This window comes from Pteronotus mesoamericanus, unplaced genomic scaffold (genome assembly GCF_021234165.1).
Source record: "Pteronotus mesoamericanus isolate MK-2021 breed Mesoamerican mustached bat unplaced genomic scaffold, CSHL_Meso_final contig_120, whole genome shotgun sequence".
Lineage (NCBI taxonomy): Eukaryota > Metazoa > Chordata > Mammalia > Chiroptera > Mormoopidae > Pteronotus > Pteronotus mesoamericanus.
In genome coordinates, this window is record NW_026555041.1 from 1,861,540 (window position 1) to 1,883,172 (window position 21,633).

General features: G+C 44.4%; 1 protein-coding gene across 1 annotated transcript in view; it reads right to left on the reverse strand.

Annotated features, from left to right (window-relative positions):
* Positions 1-21,633, reverse strand: part of RYR2 (ryanodine receptor 2) — a 558,936-nt gene that overhangs the window by 390,622 nt on the left and 146,681 nt on the right. Inside the window, exon 2 of the mRNA XM_054584705.1 lies at positions 19,950-20,069. Within this exon, the coding sequence (XP_054440680.1) occupies positions 19,950-20,069 (120 nt within the window). The remainder of the gene's footprint in view (positions 1-19,949; positions 20,070-21,633) is intronic.

Consider the following 21,633-nt stretch of genomic DNA (forward strand, 5'->3'; position numbering starts at 1 on the left):
AGCTGCCTTCCTTGCTGAGTCATTCTCCTCTGATTTAGCTCTGAATGTTTCAAGAGCTTGACCTGGGCCCTTTTCTCCCACTACAGAACCTGCCAGGTGACTCTCGGAATCCATGCTCTTGGGCAGCAGCATCGTTTAACCCAGCGGCTCTGTCTTCATCCTCAAGAATGAAAGGCCCAGGGGCTGATGAACTCTGTGGCAATCACGGCCCTAACCCCATGGCTCTGGACATTGCGTAGCACATAGCAGGTACTCAATAAAGCGTTTATTGAGAGAATGAATATAAAGAATCTACTTAAACATAAACTAAACTCTATGAACTACATGGCATTTTTTCCCCTTGTTAAAGAAAGTTATCATATACTAAAAGAGCTCAATCAAACTTATTAATTTTAGACAATTTTTGTTAGAATTTTAGCCAGTAAGGAAAATTAAAATATTACATTGCATTGTTTAAAATTTCTAGAAGTTACATTGCATCCAAATCTTACATGATATTCATTATACCTTCTAAACTGTTGTAGTTTCAATAATTACTGGCCATGCAGATACCCCACACCTCAGTGTCTCCACGTCACCTCAAACAGCGTAGTTCACACTCTGCCGCAGCCCACTATGGCTTTCTCTCCAAATGTTCTGGACTCCTTCTCTTTTGCACCAGCACAGATCAGACTTTTCATCACATTATACTTAAGATGACAGTGAGCCCTGCACACTGTGGCTCAGTGGATTGAGTGCCAGCCTGAAAACCAAAGGGTCACCAGTTCAGTTCCCAGTCAGGATACATGCCTGGGTTATGGGCCAGGCCCCCAGTAGGGGGCGCATGAGAGACAACCACACATTGATGTTTCTCTTCCTCTCTTCCTTCTCCCCTCTAAAAATAAACAAAACATTTAAAAAATAAATCATCAAAAATTGGTGAATTAAAAAAAAAAAGATGACAATGACACTCAACTTTCTCCTGGCTTTTTCACTCTGATTTGGTTCCAAACTCTGTAAGTCTAGTTTCTAAAACAACATTTTATTTAGGGCCCTCCCCTGTGCAAAAAAAAAAACAAAACCCTCAATAATAATTCACTATCTCATCTCACAAAGACTTCGTGCTCCAGGTTAAACAATGCTTCCTGAAATTTCCAACACATAACTCAATGGTTTCAACCTGCGGGTTGGGGTCTAGGGGTTATAAGGAGGAAGCCATGGAAGGACCATACATTCCAGAAGCACTGAGTAATGTGTCTACCTTGAAAATGTATGTATGTGTATGCATGTGTGTGTATATACCCACAAACACATCTATGTATAATTGCATATACTATTTTAAATTAATCAAAATATTGTATTTAAATATGTAGTAATGTTTCTGAATTCACAGTAGTCATGTTCCATTTTTTCAATAGATACCAAATATATAACGACTATAATGCTTAAGTCTTATAAGTTTTTGATGTTAAAAGGGCCTCCGCATCTTAAGCAGCTCTATTTCATTAATGAATTTATAATACAGAGTCTCTGTTGCCATGCCATGTGCATCCCACTCCAAGCAACACCAACGCACGCTGCCTTTAGGAAGCTCACTTAAAAAAGTAGGCTTTTCTGATCATCAATCCATTATACACTTTAAACATCAACAGCCCATCAATTTTATCAAACTAAGGTAAATAATTTTTATATTTTAACACAATTCACTCTTCTCTTTCCTCACAAAATGTTAAGACAGTATTAAAGATATTCCTAAAAGTCTCTGTGCTTTTTACTCTGACAGGTCTGTAAATTGCTAATACTATTCTTATTAGCACTGATGGAAAATTACTTGAGAGTATCTCTAAACCAAAAACGGACAAAAGCTTTTAAACATGAAATGCAAACTTTAGTGGGCAAGGCTCATCATTCCTCGTGATTAGATACGCAAAGGGAGCCATCATCACACCATGTGTCAACATTGATTTGAACCTATGTAACTTACTGTTTATCAATTTACTACTAACTTCATGCTATTCATTTCAATAACAATGGGAGACACTGAATGCAAGCAGTCAACTCCTGGAGTAGGTAATACAAAAATATAATATATTCAACAGGTATAAAAAGTCAATATTTTTAAAAACATATCTCAAAAGCTGATTCCATTCAAAACCCTTTGAAAAGTGTTTAACTATCCTTAGAAAAGTGACTTAAATAAACTTTAAAAATGCATCTCACATAGCAGGTGAGCTCTGCATTTGTGAGAAGTGAGCCTATTACTAGATTTCTGTGTCTGCCCAAAGAGAACTCACATCCACTGCGGCTCTGTCCCTTCTGCAGGGCTGGCCTACCCACTGCGTGGCTGTAACAAATGTGCTTTCTGTAGAGCCGTGGTTACTAAACTCCCCAAAACAACCCCACTTATTTTCTGGATTCGACTTAGGCATCACTTTCCCCAAAACCCTACAGTGGAGTGAGGGGATCTCCCTGTAGGTCCCCTCAGCCTCTTGCACTGGGCCCTAGATGCACTCCTGACGCGTAAATAAATGGTTACTTCCTGTCTCCTCACCACACATGAAAACTCAACAGCAGGGGTCATGTACTCATCACCCCTTCACCCTAGAGGCTAAAACTTACTAAATGCTCAATAAATATTTGATGAATTAATTAAGTCACACCTCAAAAATTCACAGAACACAAATTAAGGGTGGGGGGGATCTTCTTTCTAACGAAAACCAGAACATTTTCAAACTATCCCAGACAAGCATTGTTACCTCTGAAACTGTAGTATCTACAACACCATTTATAGGTTATCTTGACTCCTAATTAGCTTAAAGAGAAACTCTTTTGTAGATCCATTCAATATTTTTTTAGAAATCTATTCACATTTAATTTTCTGTGACAGTGAAAAACAACTGATCAACATCCTAAATGATAATAAAAGAAATAATAATAAACAGTAAAAAACACTGGTTGCCTTTACAAAGGACACTGCTCAAAGCACTGTCTACTTATTTCATGTAATCACTGGGATGCTGCCGGTCCATAAGGACAGTGACCTCCCCCACGCCGTAGCTGGAAACACTGAGAAACGGGCACTATGCTAATAATGGGGCATGGCCATGTATCTTCCAAGTGTCACATGAGTGTGCATGCCATTTCGGTATTTTTAATGCTAGTACGTTGATTCTCTTTGCCAAACAAGGCAAATGCAAAAATGTAGTCTGTTTTTATGGGATCTATTTATAGAATCTATTTTCTATTATCTTTAGCCTTTTATTGTCCTCTAAAAATTTTTTTGATAGATATAATGTCAGCAAACGGAGACGACACACAAAAGATTACACAGTTCTGAAACATTATGTTCCGGTTAACACATCCTAAAATGTGGTCTCCCTTTTCAAAATATCAGCCTAACACTGACAATGCACACTCAGTAATGAGGGTACCATTCTGTACAAATCACCAACAGCTTTTGCATATGTTTGTGTACAACCAGTTTGTCACAATTTCTGTTATTATATATGTATTTGCCCAAAGGATATACAGTTTTTTTTTTTAAAGGTTTTATTTTATTTATTTTTTAGAGTGAGGGGAAGTGAGGGAGAAAGAGAGGGAAAGAAACATCAGTGCGTGGTTGCCTCTCATGCACCCCCTACTGGGAACCTGGCCTGCAACCCAGGCATGTGCCCTGACTGGGAATCAAACCGGCGACCCTTTGGTTCACAGGCCAGCACTCAATCCACTGTGCCACAGCAGTGAGGTCAAGAATACACTCTTTTTGATTCTGCTTCTCCCTCTTGTCTATCAATACAACTGACATTTTCACCAAAGGTCTTGTACATCCTTTGTTACCTTTGGTTCCATACGTCTTATTGTTTCTGGTGTTATTGTGAATAATGTTTTTCTAATAAAGTTTCATTGCAAGAATACAGGAATGTTATGTATATTAATCCTATCATCCCAGCAAATTTGCTGAATGACCTTCTCAGTCCCAGCACTTAACCTGCAGATTCCCATGGACGCTCTCAGTAGACCATTGTCCACACGCATGGACAGGGTGTGATCTTTCACAGCCTAGCCCCAGCATTGCCACAAACCACCTCTACGACTCTGAGCAAGTCACTAGGATTCACTTTGTTCCTTTTCTGTTCTGTCCTGCCCTTGACTCAGTGCAGTTCCTTTGCTTGTGCCCTTCTAAATGGCAGTTTCAGCCCACGTCACAGAAGCACACACTAAGGACATGACAGATCTACCAGCTCCCTGTAGTCAGATCGGACCGTTAGCTCTGAGCAAGTGGCTGTAAGAGAGATGGCACCTGCCTCCCTGGGACCAAAGCATCAAAAATGGAAGCTAGTTCTTCGAACTCTTTTCTTCCCCGGCCACAGTCATGAAAGCCACTCCGGGCGTGGAGCATCAGTCCAGGAGTTGCTGAGTGACCGACCGGAGCACAGCCCCCAACCAGCGCTGGGCCTGTTGCACATACGTGAATATAGAAAGCCGCTGAGATGGCGGGGGGGGTTCAGATTTCCTCTTGTAAAAGCATAACTTTGCCTATCCTGATGAACCCAGGATGGCAAATCAGTTTCACTCCAGGTGCAACTGATTGGTAGCAGCTACCTGGAGCAGTGTATTTTAAAATATTGAGAGGCTAAGTCTGGGAAAATTAGAAAGGAATGCCAAGCACACTCAACACCTCCGTAAGTATGGGAGACAGGCTGTATCCTGATCATACATCTTACGCAGATTGAGAATCATGAACCAAAAGGTGGGTTGTGGACGTGTGTTCCTAGTGGCTTGAATGGTGACGGCAAACTGTAGCCGGTCCTGCTCCCAGCTGCCCTCTCGTCCTTGACCACCCTGCCTTCCTCTCACTCCTGTGTTCCTGTGCACGAAGCTGACCTTCTTGTCCCAGCACCACACCCTGAATGATAATAATTTCCAATAAAGCAACTTCCACTGCAGGCTTTTAAGGCATAACCTTGAAAAATGTAAATCTAAGATGATAAAAAATTATTATTCACAACATCAAAACTCCCCAGATTAATTCCTTGAGTGTTTACTGTTTGTTTTAAAAACAAACAAATTTCTGGCTACAAATCAAGCATCATTTTCCATAGCTATATTCTAATGAGAAACCTAGAAATACAAAATAGTATGAAAGTACTGCAATAAACAGCCATGTTTCAACACCCATCTAAAACATAAATTACTGCGCACACGGTGAAGCCAACTAGGTATCCAGGCCGACTCCATTCTGCACGTTCCCCTGGAGAATTAGTCACCGTTCTGCTGAACTTAGTGCTTTACTATTCAAGTGCATTTTTTCAGAATATTACTACCTATTTCTATATTCTAATATCAATCCCACAAGTGTTCATACTGTAATATGATATAAATGGCATCATACTGTGTATGTCCATCTGTATTTTGATTTATTTTTGCTCAATATTACATTCTTAGAATGTATTCTTTTTGATATGTGTGGTTATAATTTTGCTGTGTGCAGTATAACATTGTTGGAATGTATTACAATTATCAATTTTCCCACTGAAAATATTTAAGATCTTTAGTTTGTATGTTTCTAAAATAGACTTTATTTTTTAGAACAGTTTTAGGTTCATAGCAAAATGGAGCCAAAAGTATAGAGAGTTTCTGAATATCCACCCCCTAACCACCGCCCCCCCGCGACACACACACACACACACACATAGCATCCTCACACCAGCTGGGACACGTGTCACAGTCAGTGAACCTACACTGACACATTCAATCACCCAAAGCCCATCCTTCACATTAGATCCCCCAGCCTTGCCCATTCTGGGAGCTCTGACAAGCCTATTACAGGTACCCTCCATTCCAGAGCCACAGAGTATTTTCACCACCTTAAAAGTCCTCTGTGCTCTACCTGTACATCCCTCCCTCCCCCCAAACCCCGGAAACCACTGATCCTTTTACTGTCTCCACAGTTTTGCCTTTTCCAAAATGTCCTATAGTTAAAATCATATACTATGGAACCTTTTCAGGTTGGTTTCTTTCTCTTAGTACTGCATTTAAGCTTCCCTCATGCCTTTTGGGGGCTTAGTAGTGCATTTCTTTTTAGCGCTGCATAATATCCCACGGCCTGGAGGAACCTGGGTCTATTCATCCATCACCTGCTGAAGGGCACCTTGGCTGCTTCCAGGTTTGCGGGACTATCAGTAAAGCTGCCGTGAACATCTGCACGCATTTTGCATGCATCTGAATTAAATACTTGGTTCCCACCGACAAAGCTCTCCTCGCTGGCCCTTCTGATTCTGAACGAGCCTGGCCTCGCCCTAGCACCATCCTTGTTCTCACCTTCGGCCCATCCTGGCCGCCTTTGAGTTCGGGGGGTGGCCCTCTCGCTACTCTCCCGTCTGGCACGGCACCCGAGCACACTCCCCACAGCCCAGCCTCCACACTGGCTTCAGGGCCCAGCCCTGGCCCAGCTCCTCTCTGAAAGCCCTCCGGCCGCCCACCTCCGAGGGGACGTGCCCTCCCCTTCCTTTGAGGCAGACCTTCCTGTGAGCACTGAATGATCTACTGCTGGGTTTGATTACGTCACATCGTGTACTGTCCTCTGGCTGTTTCATGTTCCTCTCCACTGTCAGCTTTTTTTTAACTTTTCAAGAAAGATTTTTAGTAGTAAAATCCATGTTAAACACTTTATAAGGAATGCTGCCTGATCAATAATTTAATTTAAATAAAATAGGAATATAAAGTTCTTTATTATTTAACTGTAAAACAATATTTCTGTAAGAATAGGGTTAAGGTGGCAAAAATGTGAGCATTTTATTCTGCATCAACTTTGTCAACAGTTATTTATAGATTTAAATTATTTTTCAGTAAAGCATGTGAGCCTTTCAATTATGTATGCACATACTAACCAAAATTTTTCCTTTACATAAAGTAGTAAATTGATTATAACTGAAAATGCAGTTTACCAAGACTGTTTTCAATCTATACAGGATTAATATAGTCACAAATGTGAATTTTATTCCAGTAACAAGAAAGTCATTAAATTAATTCCTTGAAGCACAAATACTGTACAGTGTTTAGAAAGTAAAATGAGACTTTAAAAAAGCCAAATGAATTGGTTAACTGTCAAACTAGATACATCAATATTAATTACGTAATGTCCAAAGAAGGAAAATCAGTTAAAATCAACCAACATTTATTGACCATCTACTTCCTTCAAAAACATCATGCACCTGAGATGCACGATGGACGTGACACTGTCTCTGCCTGCAGGTGGTTCCATGACATTATTTCACTATAAGAGCAAAAACTAAGCATAAAGGGACACATGATTCTGCACCAAGAAGTGCTGTGTAGAAGTTCATTTTGCTCAACAGAGAAATGGAGGGAAGGAGAGAGAGGGAGGGTAGGGGGGAGGAGTAAGGGAGGGGAAGCAAAAGCTGGGGAGGCGCAGCCGCTTTTGCAGGGAGGAGGGGGACGCAAAGAAATGCAGAGGGTGAGCAGAGGGCCTTCATCCAGAGGCGCAGGGACAGCTGCCTCAAGCGCGAGCCAGCCTTCCTCAGGGAAGGCGGCGCAAGGTGCTCCGGAGGAGAGAACAGAGCGCACCCAGCGCGTGTGTCTTGCAGTGAAGCCAAGCAGCTGGACCGTTCACACCTCCAGGGAAGCTTCCTCCTGTCCTAATGTACAGTCAGTAAGTGATGACAAAGGTCTGCTTCTCGCCCAAGCTCCAGGCAGGCACCCCTGAACCCTCTTCTTGACTAGGCCTCCACCTCAGTTTGTAAAAGTTACAGACTCAACACCCATGCCTTTGGCCGTCCTCTCCCCGTCACATTAGGAGACACGAACAACCACGCACAGAGTTCCTAACAGTTCGAGGCCACATCCCTGGGGTGACCCCAGGCCCCCAGGAGTGCCCGTCTGGGAAAGCTGGAGGCCACCGGGGAACTGAGTGTCCACCCAGCACCGGTGACCGGCCCCTGGCCACCCTTTCTTAGATCATTTCCTAAAGAGACCTTACAATCGCGAATCCTTATCTGTCCCTTTGAGACGTGCCTGTGCCTCCCACAACTCAGGAGTGTCTTTCTCAAGGACTTGAAATCCATCTTTTGAAATGTCATCAGGAAGGGTGGGACCTCTGTCCTTCAGCATCGTGAGAGGATAAGTCCTAAGTTCTGTGGCTGCCACTGGCCTAGCCCCACTCACAGGGCCCGACCCTGGCTAACCTCGCACTCCCCGGCACTGCGGGGCCCCTGCTCCCCCCAGCCCCTCGCTCCACCTGTAACACCCAGTCACCTGAGTACAAATCACACTGGAGTTCACGTCACTCTGGACTCTCTTCCCCGCTGCAGATGAAAATCTGTCCTGGACACTTTAATCAGCGTTCAGCTTTGTTTGTCTTTGTGAGCAGAACACGAAACAATGCCACCCACTGCTCCCCGGCTTTCAGCAGCTCTCTGTCCCTTCCTAGTTCACCTGTGCTGGTTCCCCTGCAGGGGAGGGCCCGCCCCGCCCCGCCCCGCCCCGCCCCGCCCCGCCCGTGGCGGGACGCCTGGGTTTCCCCATTGACAGGCAAGTGCTTGTCCAGGTCCTTTGTTCCCCTCCTCCTTACAAAACGCTTCCATCCCCATCACAATCTTGTTTATCCCTGCGATTTTATTCATTTTTTCTCCCAAACACATTCATTGGCTTATTAATGACCACCTGTTGAGGGGGCTCCCGCCCTCCAGCCCACAGGCAGGCCTGCTGGGGCTGCCCGGCTTCTCCTTTAGGAATGTAACATTTCCACGCGTTCCGCACGGACAGACACACTCTGCCGCCTGGCCCACTGCCCGATTCTGCACAGCCCACCAGCTAGATGTGGCTGTTAGACTTTAATGGGTAAAGAAAAATCAAATGAAAAAATAAAATTTTATGACACATAAAGCCACAAATTCAAAGTTCAGTGTCCATAAATACCATTTTGGGGAACACAGCCATGCTCACTGGTCTGCCTACTGTCTGGCTGTTTTCACAGCGATGTCAACATCAGATTTGAATAGTTATAACAGAAAACATATGTCCCAGAGAGCCTGAAGTATTTGCTGTTTGGCTCTTTACAGGAGGAGTGTGCCCACCCTGTGCAGGCTACTCTGTGCTGTGGCAGCGGCAGCGTGCACTTCAGCGATGGTTAATCCCGCCCTCAGCTTGGGAAGCAAGGGGGGCGGGGGGCAGGTAGCCCCACCACACTGCTCGGGGACCAGGCACCACTCGGGGACCAGGCACCACTCGGTTCAGTCTGAGCACCGGTCTGGCGGTGTCTCCTCCCCATGCGCCTGGCCCTGGACCTGCTCTCTACTGTCACAGTAAATACCCCAGAGTCAAAGTCACAACTGCTCTTCCGCCAACGCCCTCCCCGCTGCCTGTGCCTTCAGGACTTACCCGTGAGGACTACCTCTCCCAGAACGCAGCGGGCCCTCACCGGCCAAGCCTCGGGACCCCCAGGCCACTGACGACAGGGGCCCTCTGAGGGGCTGGGACAGAGCGGCGGGAAGTACCCGGACACCTGTGGCTCACTGTGCCTGCCAGAGGAAGGCCGGTGACGTGGATTCGCACATCTGCCAGCCCTTCCATGGTGTGTCAGGGAAACCTGGTGAATTCCAGGCAGATCTTTCTCCCTCTGGCTCCATCTACCTGACAATCAGATTTCAGGTCACATTGTTTTTTAGTCTTCAATTCCAGTGTTTTAAGTTTTCACTTCATGTCAAGGAACTATAATGGGAAATCCAAAGCTCATCTTTCACAACAATGAGAATTCTTTTAATCTTTAAAACAGTCCAAGAACGAGTCTTCAGCACACACGACAATGGACCGAAGCTGTTTCATGCTGGTACTCCACAACACACTCTCTACTTGGGAGATTTCCATTGTGCCATCCTTGCCCTATTGTATCACCACCCTGTCCTGACCACAGAGCAGCATCAGTCAGGTTTAAACTCTGAGAAGAGTTATTTCCACACAACATAGAAAGTACAATTTAACAACACAGTTCCACTCTGGCCAGTAGTGGAACAATCCTGTCAAGAATCGTTAGACGTCTTCTTATGATGCTTGTCTTCGACCAGAGGGTTAGGCATGCAATCACTGACTCTTCACCCACTGCGGACTCACTCATCGTTGGGGCATTTCCTTTCTGCCACACCTAGCACCCACTTTCTCTTCAAACTTTGGCAAAGAAGTAATTACAGTAACTAAAGCACAAGGATCTGGGGAAACAAATATGGCTATTGATCATTAATGGGGGGTTTTCCCAGTCACATTGGTCTTTCCTTTTCCTCCCTATTGCTCCCAGCAAAAATTCTTTAAAAGTCACAATAAAGTAACCAAAACAGCAAAAACAGTAATATTTATGTTTTATTACGTAAATTAATTTTTAGGGGAAACATACTGAGAAACAAGTATCTGCTGCTTAAAATGTTTCATAAAACGTATTATAAAAGTGGCTCTTATCACCCAGCATTTATCTTACACTGACGTTATTATTATTCAAGAATTCTCACTTGAGTAAGAAGGGCAGTTCATCTGGAATGTCACAACTATTATGCATCATTAATATCCTAATGCATTATTTACAGTGGTGAATAATGCCCTGCAATGAGAAGTCACCGGAGATGAAATATTGCTCTATCATGTTCCATTATGGGAGAAAATACTTTTAATTAAAGTTATGCCACAGAAGCTGGAGAAACGGGAAGAGCTGAGACGCTGCTCTGGCCTGGGCTCCCCTTCCTGCTGGGAAGCCTGACGAAACCAAGCCTTGGTTCGCACACGCGGTGGACAGCGACTGTCCTGGACATACGGACTCACTGCAGCATTGGGCTGAAACGAATCCGAAGACCCTCCCACTTGCCCTGCCCTGTGTGTGCAAAGAGTTACACCAGAGAAGTATTCTTGCAGCATTTGGGTCATTCAACAAGAGTCCTCTTGTTTTCAACGAATTGTTCTTTTCAAGGAAACCACATTATGATGATTGGCAAATGATCTGCCTATGACTCACTGGTCCCCTTCTAACTTAATGCAGGCTTGACTGTGAGTGTGTGTACGTGCACTGGGTGTCATTCCATATGTGTGCGTGTTCCCACTGAGCTACATGCATGAAGGCTGCTCATACTCTGACCCTACAACCAGATTTCTCTCGTAAATCCATTTTTTGCAGGAATTTTTCCATGGACTCTTGGGATTCTTAAACATATAATCAAATCACCTGCAACTGGGGATAGTTTACCTCTTCATATTCAAACTAAGTCTCCACATCTAATTACATCTGCTCTGACCTCCAACACATCCGTGAACGGTAGAGACACCCAATACCCTTGGTTAAGTGATGTCTAATTCTAACCAGTCATGTTCCCTATAAATATGTGCTGAGTTTTGAACTAACATGTATGTGTGTGTGTGTGCACGCACATAAAATAATGTTAAAAAACTAACCTTCAATTCCTATTTTATTATTTGTTTGAAACAAAGACATTTGGAATTTTGTCAGGTGACTTGTCTTTGTCATCAGGGGTGTCCAAATCATTTTTCCTCCTTAGCTCTATTAATGTGAAACAATGTATCAGTGGAGTTTTTGATATTGAGCCACTCTTGGACTTCTGAAATAAACCACACTTAGTCATCATGTATGTTTTATGTTTTAATGCAACATTGGCTTTCAGATTTCTGTACCAATAGTCTTAAGTGAAATTGATCTATAATTTTCCAAAGTAATTTTTTAATATTTTGTAATCCATTTTATACTCATTTGATGAAATTAAATTTGAGAGTTCTCTTCTTTTGCTATTCTTTGATATAATTAGAGTAGCCTTGTTAACTAGGAGTTATCTAACTCTTCTCAAGAAATTCTTTTACTACTTTATTTATTTTCTGATAATCACTCTATTTAGACTTTCTGCAGTAAACTTATTTTCTCTGAAAAGTGATTCATTTCATGAAGATTTTCAAATCCACTTGCATGTAATTGAGCAAAAGTTCCCTTAAAATTTAATTTCCTCTGTTTTGATCATTATCCCTCTCCTGCCTTTATATAAATTCAAATATTTGAATATTTGTCTTTTCTCCCTTTTTTTTTGATTAATTAGTGGCTTGACTATTGATTTTTTCCCAAAGAAAAAATTTAATTAATTTATTTCATTTTTATCTTTATTAATTCCATACTGATGCTTTTTTTTGTTTCCTTTTTGTTCTTTTTCTAGTTTTTTACCTGGCTGTTTAATTAATTTCTTTTTATTTTTATCTTCACCCAAGAACATGCTTATTGACTTCAGATAGAGGGGTAGAGAGGGAAAGAGAGAGAATGAGAAACATTGATTGTTTGCCTCCCTCATGCGCCCTGACTCGGGACTGAACCCACAGCCCACGCATGTGCCCTGATGGGGAATCAAACCGGCGACCTTTCGGTTTACAGGATGACGCTCCAACTGACTGAGCCACACCGGCCAGGGCTAATTAATTTCTTTTTAAATTTTTATTAACATATCCATTTAATGAAAAAAATTTTACTCTGAAAACTTCCTTAGTTATATCCCACATATTCTAGAAGATTAGGTATTCAGTTTAACTATGTTCAAGAAATTCTTCAATTTTATTTGATATTTCTCATTTAATCCAACATTTATGTAAAAGTGTTTTTTCTTTTTTTTATTTCAGCTAGAAGAAACTCTTGTGTCTGTCGGGCCTTTTTTTGAAAAACTGATTTCTAGTTTTAGTCCATTATAGTCGGGTATGTAGTATTGCTTCTCTCTGGAATTTCCTGAGGTTTTCTTTGTGGCCTAAAATGTGGTCAACATTATTTAATGTTGTCTATGAAGCTTTGAAAATGTACAGCTTCCTTCAGGTTTTAACAGAGGTCCACCTCATCGACCTTTTATGCTAAATATTCCCCTTATTTTTTCCAGTTGAAATGCATTATTTCTCCTATTACGAATGTAAGGCACACATGAGAGAGAGAGCTGAGTAAGGGCAGGACTTCGTTAATGGGCAGCGACAGCACCCTTGTGAGTGGGGCGGCGGGGGCGTGGTCCCCGCCCTCAGGCCAGGACAGCGGTCAGTGCTGCTTCTGTAGCTGTTCCCCTGGTGTTTGTTTAGATCTACCAGCTCCACCTGCCCCCAGCTGGGCCCTGACCCTTCTCCATCCCTCACCCCACCAGCCCTGCTCAGTCTGAACCTGATCCCCAGCCACCGCTCCACAGGCAGGGCTTTGTCTAGAGGAAGCCTCACTTGGTTACTTACGACAGCCCACAGGCAAGGCTGCTCCAGGAACAGCCATCGCACCGCGCTCCCCGGCCTCCCCGATATTTCTGGCTGCTCTTTTATGTTGGCCCCACACGCTTCAGTGAGTACTTGCTACTGGGGTTCTTCTCTCCACTTCCTCCTTGACACGTGCTAATACCATACATGGGCTCTCTTATCACCTAGTTGGTTTCATGTACTATATTTCTGTGAGTTTGGGGTTTGTCATCCTTATAGCTCTGTTTTTATGTGGAGATTCAGAGATTAAAAACTATCCCACCCTAACAACTTCTTGTTTCTCCTTAAACTCTGAATGGTAATAAGGTGGGTCAGAGCTTCCAGTCACAGAGGCAGAGGAGGTAAACTCCGTGCTCACCTCCCCCCACAATCACATCAGAATTACAGCTGAACTACAGAACTCTGAGGACCCCCTGAATTCTAGCTGGACAGAGTCCTACAGCTCAGGATGTACAGAAGCCACGTCAAGATTGGCAGGAGGGGCAGACACATGAACCGGGCTGGTCCCACGCCCACGTGAGGCAGTTAAAAATTGGGAGGGATAACTTGACTACAAAGGTGCCCCCTGAGGAGTGAGGGGTCCCAGCCCAACACCAGGCTCCCCAGCTCAGAGCACCAGTGCCGGGAAGAGCCCCCACATCTGGCTGTGAAAACCGCTGGGGTTCCGTCCCACCGGGAGAGAGGAGGGCTGCGGGAATCCCGGGCGCTTCTCCTAAAGGGCCAACACACACACACTTGCTGATGGCACTCACCTAGGGCTCCCGCAGAGGACAGCAACTGGGGGTGTCAGAGACCTGCCGGGGGGTGTGTGGCTTCAGAGCAAAGGCTAAAGGGACAGCAGCCACCATCCCTGGGTTGAGCCACCCCTCACATGGCCAAATCAGAATCTGCAGTAGCCTGTGAGCACTACTCAGTCTGCCCTGGCAATTCCCTGAGACCCTGCCTCGTCCAGCTCACAAACAGCTCAGGGCTCTTTTGGTGGCGGAGCCGTACAGACGCTGGCCAACAGTGGTAGGCCTCAAGGCCTACCTTTCCCTAAGTGGTCACAGGCCTGGTACTGGTGACAGCCGGCTTCGGTTCACAGCACCGCCCCGCTCGCATACCTCCAGGTCTAACGCAGGCAGCTGTAAACTGCAGATCACTCTGTAGGTCCTACCAGGTAGCCCTGGGCTGGGCACGGGCAGTGGCTGATTTTGGCCTGCAGGGCAGCCCCTCCAAAGAGGCTCCAGAATCAGGAGACCCAGTGGCTGGCTTCAGACCACAGCAGAGAACCACACAATTAGCTCCTCAAGTGGCACATCCAAAGGACAGTCCTGGCAGGCACCAGAGACCACAGGGTCAAAAATTTGCTCCATGTGGTCACCCCTGTAGAGCAGATTGTATGTTGTCATTGCGACCAGTTACTATCCCACCCGTTGTTGAGCCAACAACAGTCAAGGTTCAACGACAGCAGGAAGGCTCACACACCCAACAAAAGGGACACCCCTGGAGCACCTGACTCAGATGACCAGGGAGGCTGTGCCACTAGACCCCGCAGGACACCTACTACGTAAGGTGACCCTACCAGGACTGGAAGATGTAGCAGCTCTGCCTAATGCATAGAAACAAGCACAGGGAGGCAGCCAAAATAAGGAGACAAAGAAACATTTCCCAAATAAAAGAACAGGAGAAATCTCCAGAAAAAGAGCTAAATGAAATGGAGGCAAGAAATTTATCAGGTGCAGGTTCAATACAATGGCTATAAGGATATTCAAGGAACTTAGGAGAAGAATAGGTGAACTCAGTGAGAACTTAAACAGAAAGACAGTAAGTATTAAAAAAGGACACAGAAATCATAAAAAGAAAATTCCTAAATGAAGAATATACTAGAAGGAATCAATAGCAGATTAAAAGAAACAGAGAACTGAATCAGTGATTTTGGAAGACAAGGTAGTAGAAAACACCCAATCAGAACAGCAAAAAGATAAAAGAATTTTAAAAAATGAAGATAGTTTAGGGATCTTCTGGGACAACATGAAGTATACCAACATTCACATCACTGGGGTTCCAAAAGGAGAAAAGAGAGAGCAAGGGATTGGGAACCTAGTTGAAAAAACAATGACAGAAAACTTCACTAATTTGATGAAGGAAAAACAAATACAAATCCAGGAAGTACAGGGAATCCCAAACAAGAAAAACACAAAGAGGCCCTCACCAAGACATAGCATAATTAAAATGGCAAATGTTAAAGAATCTTAAAAGCAGCAAAAGAAAAGTAGTTAGTTACCTACAGGGGAGCTCCTATAAGACTGTAAGCTAATTTTTCAATGGAAACTTTGCAATCCAGAAGAGATTGGCAAGAAATAGTCAAAGTGATAAAAACCAATGACTTACAACCAAGATTACTCTACCCAGCAAGCCTATCATTAAAGATTGAAGGAGGGATAAAAGAGTTTCCCAGAGAAGAAAAAACTAAAGGAATTCATCACCACCAAATTAGTATTACAAGAAATGCTACAGGGGCTTCTTTCAGAAAAAGAAAAAAATATATATAAATATGAATAATAAAATGACAATAACGATGTGCCTATCAGTAATGACTTTTAATGTAAATGGACTGAATGCTTCAATCAAGAGACATAGAGTGTCTGAATGGATAAGAAAATAAGACCCATACATACGTTATCTAAAAGAGACTCACTTTAGATCAAAAGACTGAAAGCGAAGGAATAAAAAAAGCTATTTCACACAAATGGAAATGGGAGGAAAAAAAAAACTGGAGTAGCATCAATTTTATCAGACAAAACAGACTTTAAAACAAAGGCTGTGAAAAGAGACAAAAAAAAAAAAAAAGGACACTACATAACAGTAAAGAGAGCAATCCAACCTGAGAATACAACCCTTGTAAATGTTTCTGCACCCAACACAGGAGCACCTAAGTGTGTCAAGCAAATATCCATGACCATCAAAGAAGAGATTGACAGTAATACAGTCATAGTCATTTAACACACAATTGACGTAAACGGATAGATCTTCCAGGCAGAAAGTCAACGAGAAAAACAGCAGCCTTAAATGATACACTAGACCAGATAGGTCTGATTGATATTTTCCGAACACTTCACTCCAAAGCAGTAGAATATACACCCCTTTCAAGTGCACATAGAACCTGTATTATTTACAATAGCCAAGATAAGGAGGCAACCTAAGTGGTCATCAATGGATGATTGAATAAAGAAGATGTGATGAATATATGCAATGGAATATTACTCAGCCTTAAAAAAGGGTGAAATACTACCATCTGTGACAGCATGAATGGACCTAGAGGGTATTGTGCTAAGTGAAATAAGCCAGTCAGAGAAAGACAAATACCACAGATTTTACTTATATGTGGAATTTAAAGAATAAAATAAACAAACAAAATGGAAACACTCATAGATGCAGAGAAAAAAAACTGATGGCTGCTAGATAAGAAGGGGTTTAGGGGCTGGGTGAAAACGGTGAATGGATTAAGTACAGATTAGTAGTCACAGAATAGTCCCAGGGATATACAGTACATCACAGGGAATACAGTAAGTAATACTGTAACGATATGTATGGTACTGGGTGGGCACTGAACTTACTAAGGGAGTTGCTTCATGAATTATATAAATGCTAACCATTATGCTATATACCTGTAGCTAATACAAAATACTAAGTATTAACTATGATTGAAAAAATTTTAAATAATAAAAGAAATACCGAAGGTAGGTCTGTCTGATCCTGACTGCTTCCTAAGAGCAAAAGCCCAACTTCTCAATTCTAAAATACAGAAACAAAAAAGAAAGCCCATTCATATAAAGAGCACACAATAGATATGTGTAAGGATGAATTATGAGTTGCAGAATATCTATGTTGGAATTTTGAACCATTCTCTTTCAGACTGAAATCAGCCTGAATAAATAACCTTGGAGCATGAGTGAGCCTTCTGAAAAGTCCTGCTTCTGATTAAAGATTCTTTAGCTTGAGGTGTTCCTGGGACCATTTCCAGGAACACATACATAATTTACAGGGACTGACTACTCACTGCCAACAATAATTCTCTTCTCCCAACCTTTACAATAAATGCAGTAGGTGCCAAATTGAGGGAGAAAAGGGATATCTCTGATTTTTCTCCCAATAAAAGTCAAATCCAGGCTTATGTATTTTAAACATGAACTGAAATCTAGGATTACTCCTTGTTATTATACAAAATTAAGTCTATCTTATAACTGGCCTAAGATAGTGGTTCCCTTTCAAGCTTAACAATCTACTAAATTTTAAATTACTAGTTCAAAGCACTCTGCTTCGTTCTGAAAAACAAGAAAATAAATGAGCTATGCTCTGGTCCTTGGAATTCAGAAGCCAGTTTATGCATCTGAGAGTACGCACACACATTTTTCTGGAAGAGTAGGCGGAGTGGCTATTATACAGAATTAAGCCCACTGGCAATACAGTAGAAGTGTACACAAAGCCCTACAAACACCGAGAGAACTCAGGGCATTTGAGTAACAGCAACCCAGAAGAGGGACTGTGTGAGACAGGCTTTAAGGGACAAAAGCAGTTGAGCAGCAGAGGCCAGGATGCACATGCGCCAGGGAGAACAGAGGCAAATGGAGATGTGGGAAAAACTGACACCTTCAGGGAATCTGAGGAGGACAGGAAAGGGCACTTACATTGTAAAAACTTCAAATAAACAATTCAGATAGTTTAACTGAACGTCAATTGCTCAGCAATTTCTATACTTCATCCTACACGCACATTTTCAGATAAACCAGAAAAGAATAAGATAGGATGACAACAACGAAAATGGTTAAAATGGTCAGTTCATGCGCGTCATCGGCATCACTAGACAGTCAACCACCGCGAGAGAGTCCGCTGGCCCTGCCAGGAGCTGAGCAGCTGACACGCTTCCTGCCCGGCTTCGGCGTCCTGACCACCACAGGACGGCGCGTGTTCGTCCTCCGCAGTGGAAACCAGCTGTCAGGTCATGGGAGCAAGGGGCAGCCACTGGGGCAGAGTTCAATGTCATGTGGAAACTAAAACCAGCTAAGGGGCCTGCCTAGTTCCAGCCAGTGTAGAATATCACCCACCATGGGGAAGAGTCAAATAGTAAAGCACTCAACATTTTCTTTTCAAGAATATTTTTTTTACCTATATGCTCCTCAAGGAAAAGTTCACTGATAGGCCATGGAATAAGAAGAATATTTTCACAACTGACACTTATCACAGCAGTTTTTGCAAGAAGAATGCTCAGCACTTATCAAATTAAACATAAATCTAATCAGGGCTACAAAACACATCATGTTTTCCCACCCACTATTACACTACAGTAAGGTTACTTTGCATGAAATTATGACGACGAATACACCGTGTGTACCCGTTGCTCAGTACTATGTCACAGAATGAGCAAAGCAGGTGTGGCAGGAAGAAAAGGCTCAGGGACTAGGCTCCGTGGGAGGAGCCGCTGCTCACCAGGCTGCTCCCAGTCACAGGAGGCGTCTCCAGCTGCACACCCGCCCTCTCCTCGTGTTCTGTCTCCCGTCTGGGCAGAGGACACGGCAGCCATAGCTACGCGCACACTCCCGGGGACAGGTAAATGAGATCGTGCATGCCACAGGACTTTAAACAAGAAAGTGCGGCACAGAAGATTAAACTGACTGTTTCCCGGTTGATTTCCTGTCCCCCCCCACCTCTGTGCCCTCTTGTTCTCTCCCAGGGGTGTCCAACCAGCGGCCCGCGGGCCGCATGCAGCCCAGGGTAGCTGTGAGGGCAGCCCAACAAAAAATCGTAAATTTACTTAAAACATTATGAGGATTTTTTGTGACTATGTGTTGCGATGTATTTAGTGTGTGGCCTGAGACAACACCTCTTCCAGCGTGGCCCAGAGACGCCAAAAGGTCGGACTCCCCTGTAACACAACCTGACCTGTCAGCACCTCTGAGGCCCCAAAGCGCGCCCCATGCACCCATTCCCCACCAGCCTTGCCTCTGGCCTGAGGGCCTGCACTGCTGCAGGCGCCGCCCCGCTGGCCTCGCTGCCCCTGGGGCTCTCGGCCCCTCCCGACCGCACGACAGCCGCAGCAACCAGGGCACATTCAACCCAAACACACCACTCCTGCTTCCAATAGCCTCCCTTCCTTCGAGGGAGACATTCGCCTCCACCCCTGCCAGGCAGGCCCTCCGTGGCAGGCCGCGTCGAGACCGCCCCTGCCAGGCAGCTGCGCCTTGAGCCCTGGGCAAGCACAGTCCTAACTGGGGGCCCTTCGATCACCTGGTTCCTCTTTCCAGAACGGTCAAGAACTTAGTGCTGCTCTCTCCCTTGTTTCATTCCTTTCTGTCCCACCGCCACCCGCGGGCCTTCCTGTCACCCCCTCTGTGACGGGGTGCATCCTGGCCTCAGCACTCGCACCCTGTTACTCTGCTTTCCTTGGGGCCCTTAGTTCCAAAATCACATCAGTTATTTACTTGTTTACTTGTCTGCTGGAATATAACATCCCGGGGCAAGGACTTTTCCATTCTCGTGAGCAATTACATCTGCGTTACCAGCAAAGAGCAGGGGCTCAATTAAAATCTGCCTGAGGAATAGAAAACACATCTGTCAAGCCCACTTCAGTGTACGTGTCCCCAGAAAACAGCAGCGTGCCCATCAGGAACTCCAGCACCACGAGCAACTCGGAGTGTGGGGACGGCCGCAAAGGCTCGACGCACCTTGGAATTGGAGGTGGACTCCAGGAAACAGAGTCTGTTGCCAAATCCTTCAGCTGCCAGACACAGCTTCTGCTGCTCCTTGTGGGCGGCCGCCGTGCATTGCAGCACCACCTCGTCGTCCTGCGGGGACAAGAGGGGACACCGTGAGATTGACAGACAGGACCAAGTCTGAACCAGATCTACAAGACACACTGGTGCATTTCAAAATGTAAAAGAGAAAAATGTAAGCACAATCGCACCCCCCCTCGGCCCCCCCGCGAAAAAGCACTACAGAATCGAGTCCTAGAGCGCTTTTCCTTGTAAAAAAGAAAAGCAACCGGGGGCCAGGGGAGCAGCTGCTGCCATCCGAGGCAACCAGCCGCTTTCTCACCATCCAGGCTGATCCCCAGGGGCAGCCTGCGCGTGAAATACAGACTTCCACATCACCACCCTTCACAGTCTCAACCAGCAAAGCACCAAGGAATTCTCTCACGTACTCCTAGGACATTAAGAATCATCAAGAATGGAACAGTACATAGGCAGTACATAGGTCATTCCAGAAGTAACACAGGAACACAGGTCAGTAACAGGCCTTCTGGGTTTGAAGGGGCCAGAAAAGTCATCTTTGCTACCACAGTGGCACTGATCGTAACTGAAAGGATCCTGGTTGCTAACAGATGTACAGAGGGCACTGGCCAGGTGGCACAGTGGGTTGGAGCATCATCCCTACACCAAAAGGTTGAGGGTTCAATCCTGGCCAGAGCACAGATCTAGTCTGTAGGTTCGATCCCCAGTCAGGACATGTATGGGAGGCAACCCATCAATGCTGCTCTCTCACATCCATGTTTCTCTGTCTCTTCCTCTCTCTCTAAAATCAATATACATATCCTCGGGTGAGGATTAAAAAAATTTACAGAGTGATGATGTGTTAGCTCAGTCCTCTGAAATCTGATTTCCGATCAGTTACTTAATTCTGCAGGATTACAGGAAAACCTTAGCGGGCTAGACAGTGAGTGGTGGCAGTACTGGCAGCCAGACCCAGAGAAGGGACGCTGGGGTCGGCAGCAGCCCGACTCCCATCCTCAGGTCTGCCATGAGCAGGCCAGGCGGCCCAGCCAGCAGAGAACCTCCACACCGTGAGGTGACACAATGCACCCTACACAGCGACTGACGTGCCCAGAACACTCAGCGGACAGGTGATTCCACTATCATTTTTTTTAACAAAGCGTCTCGGTTTAACAGATTCTAAGTTGCAAAATCCTAAAAAGTCTAATGATTTCTATTTTGACATTTCAACTATATTTTCAATTTCAAGAAGCAGGACACTTAACAGAGTAGAAAAAGGACAACTCTATTCACTGAGCCTTTGATTAGAATCAGGGGAAGGGCACGTGTAAGGGCACCCCAGACGCCCTCACCGAGGCTGCAGAACGGAGGTACGCAGCTGTGATAAGTACTTGCAAGCAGAAAGCAAGCCTCTTGGTTAACCCAAAGAATATATCAATTGGAAAAGTGCAGCTCTGATTTGCATTTAAAACCCCTATCGTGCATTTGCTTTATTTCCGGCCGTACCTGACAGCGAGCTTACAGCACCAGTCACAGGCGAAGACCAATCTCTCCGTAATTACCTCCCAACTCTCCCGCCAGGTGCTCAGTCATTTCCAGTGAACATTCCATTGTTGTTTAAAAAGCCATTTACTTTAAA